At 37.9% G+C, this 2,900-nt stretch overlaps 1 protein-coding gene across 1 annotated transcript; it reads right to left on the bottom strand.

The window, feature by feature from the left end:
* Positions 1-2,110: 2,110 nt before the first annotated feature.
* Positions 2,111-2,900, bottom strand: atpv0e2 (ATPase H+ transporting V0 subunit e2). Its single transcript, XM_055158431.1, has 2 exons — positions 2,746-2,900; positions 2,111-2,162 (listed from the first exon to the last, which is right to left on the bottom strand). Exons 1-2 carry the CDS (start codon positions 2,847-2,849, stop codon positions 2,111-2,113), a joined length of 156 nt encoding a protein of 51 aa, XP_055014406.1. The 5' UTR covers positions 2,850-2,900.

Here is a 2,900-nt window from a genome sequence, read left to right as displayed (position 1 = left end):
GCTAAGAAATATCCACCTGCCCAAGGAAGCAGTCATGTGCTGGGATGGCAAATGCAAAAACTCTGAACACAGATTAGCTGTTAGTGCCATGTATGAGGAGATTGTCAAAGTGAGGTTTAAGTGAAGTGTATCCCTTTAAAAAAACAATCTAAAAAGAAAGGAAGGCCAGGTTGGAATGCCTATGTGGCTGAATTTTATTCTATAATCTTCCCAGGAGTGGCAGATAATGGCAGGAAGACCAAGACATGGTCCTGTTCATGAACAAAAGAGGGTCACAAATGCTCGGTATAACCACACAGTGCATTTTATAACCAAGAATGAACAAGCTATGAGAGTGGACTCAATGGACAAAAAACTCTCTTGTAACAACACATTTGACTTTTGGAAAGAAGTAAAAAGCATGACTGCCAGTAAATCATCACTTCTATGTGCAATGGATGGCACCACTGGCCCTAACATTTTGGAGCTTTGGTGTCAGCACTACAGCAGCTTATTTAACTGTGTTTAGAGTGAGTCTTGTATTTTGAATGATGTTGATCATGCAGATGTAATTGTGTCACATGAAGTCATTAAAGCTATTACCAAACTATCTAATAATAAGGCCAGTGAGCTGGATGATGTTTCAGCAGAGCATTTAAAGTTTGCAAGTGTGAGGTTAGCACCACTGCTTTCCATCTGTCTCACAGCTTTCATTGTTCCTTGTTGTTTTACCTGACTGTGTGTGAACTGTTTTGCTAGTCCCTGTATTAAAGATAAAATCGGGAAAGTTGGCAGTTCTGACAATTACAGACCTAAAGCTCTGGCCAGCATAGTGTCAAAAATTATTGAAATAATCCTGCTGGACAGGATCTCACAGTTTAGTAAATCTACAGAAACCAGTTTGAGTTTAAGGCTCTGCTGGGCACAGACGTGTGTGTATGCTCTAAAAGAGATTATTGATGCATCCAAAGCATTCGATAGGGTGAATCACTGAAAATGATTTGAGAAGTTGATTCAGAAAGGTGTTCCCAAATACACTGTGCATATTTTGATTTACTGGTAACAGCAGACAATGCAGATTAAGGGGGAAATGGTGTGTCTGCCCAATTAAGGGTCAGCATTGGGGTCAGACGGGGGGGATTCTGTTCCCAGTTTTATTTAATTTGTATCTAGAGGAACTGTCAACAAAGCTTAAAACGTGTAAAACTGGTTGTGTGACTGGAAATCTGGTTGTGAATCATTTAATGTATGCAAGTGACTTGGTTGTTTTTAGTCCAAGCACCGCTGGTCTCCCGCAGCTACTCAACATCTGTTCATCTTATGGTGTGGAGCATAATATAAAGTATAATGCAACCAAGAGTATGGTCATGATCTGTAGGACCAAAGAAGACAAGCATATGCGATATCCTGACTTTTGCCTGTTGAATGTTGTGTTGACTGTTACAACAAAAATTAAATATCTTGAGCATATCATCACTGCGGACATGACAGATAATGATGGTACAGACAATGTAGGATGCTCTATGCTCAGGCAAATACTTAATTTACTCTTAAGTGTAAGTTTGGCTCTTGTATAAATTATGTAAAATTGTTATTGTTTAAATCATATTGTACACAGCCCACCTCTGGACTAATTATACAAAAGTCAGTTTGCAAAGACTGCAGGTGGCCTACAATGATGCTATGTGGGTGCTATTAAGTAGGCAATGATGGATGAGTGCGACTGTTTGGTACTGCATGAGTGAACACTCTGCAAGCTGTACTAAGACCTATAATGTACAGTTTTATTTGCAGACTGAACAAATCAGACAATGAAATAATAACTCACTCAAGTCACTCACAAATATGAGATTCAGTGCAATACCATATCAGTCCAATATATGGAGACACTGGTATGGTTGTCTTTTAAAAACATAAATGTTTATTGTTTTGTATTGTCAGTGTTGTTGTCTGTTTTAAAAATGGACTATGAGTCTGGCGTAAAGATGAATTGAATTGAACTGCATATCCATATGAAACAAAATAGCCAAGGTTTAACATTTTCTGCACACATAATCCAGACATGAAAGATTTTTGTGGTCTGTAATCAACCACAAAAAACAGGGATATAAACAAAAGGAAGATTTTCTACTCACAATAAATAACAGCAGATGGCCGTGAGGATCAGACTGGTGACAATCACTCTGTAAAAGAGAACAATACAACTGTTATAACATGTAAAGTGGTGTCAGTTGTAACCAGGACAGTTTCGTTGCATTTACAGCCTTAATGTGGCTCATTTAGGTAAAAATCAAATATGAATCAAATCATATGAAGATAAACCATGCTTATTTATTTATTCATGTATTTATTTTTTTAGAAGAAAGAATCTCAGACTCACAGCAAGGATTTATCAATGGTTTACAAATCTGAATTTGTGCATGAAAGCTTATTGGAAGTTTGTCTTAAACCTACTCAGGGATAACAAATTTTCTAAATTAACTGTTATATAGTGTTGAATTTAAAATGTGTATCTTAATTTATTCATAGAGTTTCTATGGCAGCCGCTTTCACTCGTTAGACAGATGCATGGAAAGGTGACGCACAGGCCTCCTCTTTACGCACGCACAGCTTAAATGTTCACACAAATATTAAAGATGCTTTATCGAATTATAAGAAAATAAATAAAAATAACCATGTCTAATGTCTTTCCACGCGATATCATTCGCCCTTAGGAAATGTTGGCGTGGGCGTGCAGGGTAAAATAGATGGTTTTGATGCACCTACCCTCTGTTTGGTCCTTTTGGCACTAAAAACGGAGCCACGACGCCGACCAGGCCCCATAACGTCGTGAAGCAGATCATCGGTAAAGCGAGAGAGTGCGATACCATGATTTTATCTCAAGAAAACAGCAAAAGTGAAGAGAAAATTGCGTTTGTCCT

Source organism: Boleophthalmus pectinirostris, unplaced genomic scaffold (genome assembly GCF_026225935.1).
Source record: "Boleophthalmus pectinirostris isolate CB_2022bp ecotype Guang Dong unplaced genomic scaffold, ASM2622593v1 HiC_scaffold_22, whole genome shotgun sequence".
Lineage (NCBI taxonomy): Eukaryota > Metazoa > Chordata > Actinopteri > Gobiiformes > Gobiidae > Boleophthalmus > Boleophthalmus pectinirostris.
This window is presented reverse-complemented; position numbering and strand designations above follow the sequence as displayed.

Coding starts and splice junctions, on each gene's coding strand:
- atpv0e2 (XM_055158431.1), bottom strand. CDS start 2,849: ATGGTATCGCACTCTCTCGCTTTACCGATGATCTGCTTCACGACGTTA. Junction 2,163..2,745: donor CCAAAAGGACCAAACAGAGG/GTAGGTGCATCA, acceptor TCTCTTTTACAG/AGTGATTGTCACCAGTCTGA.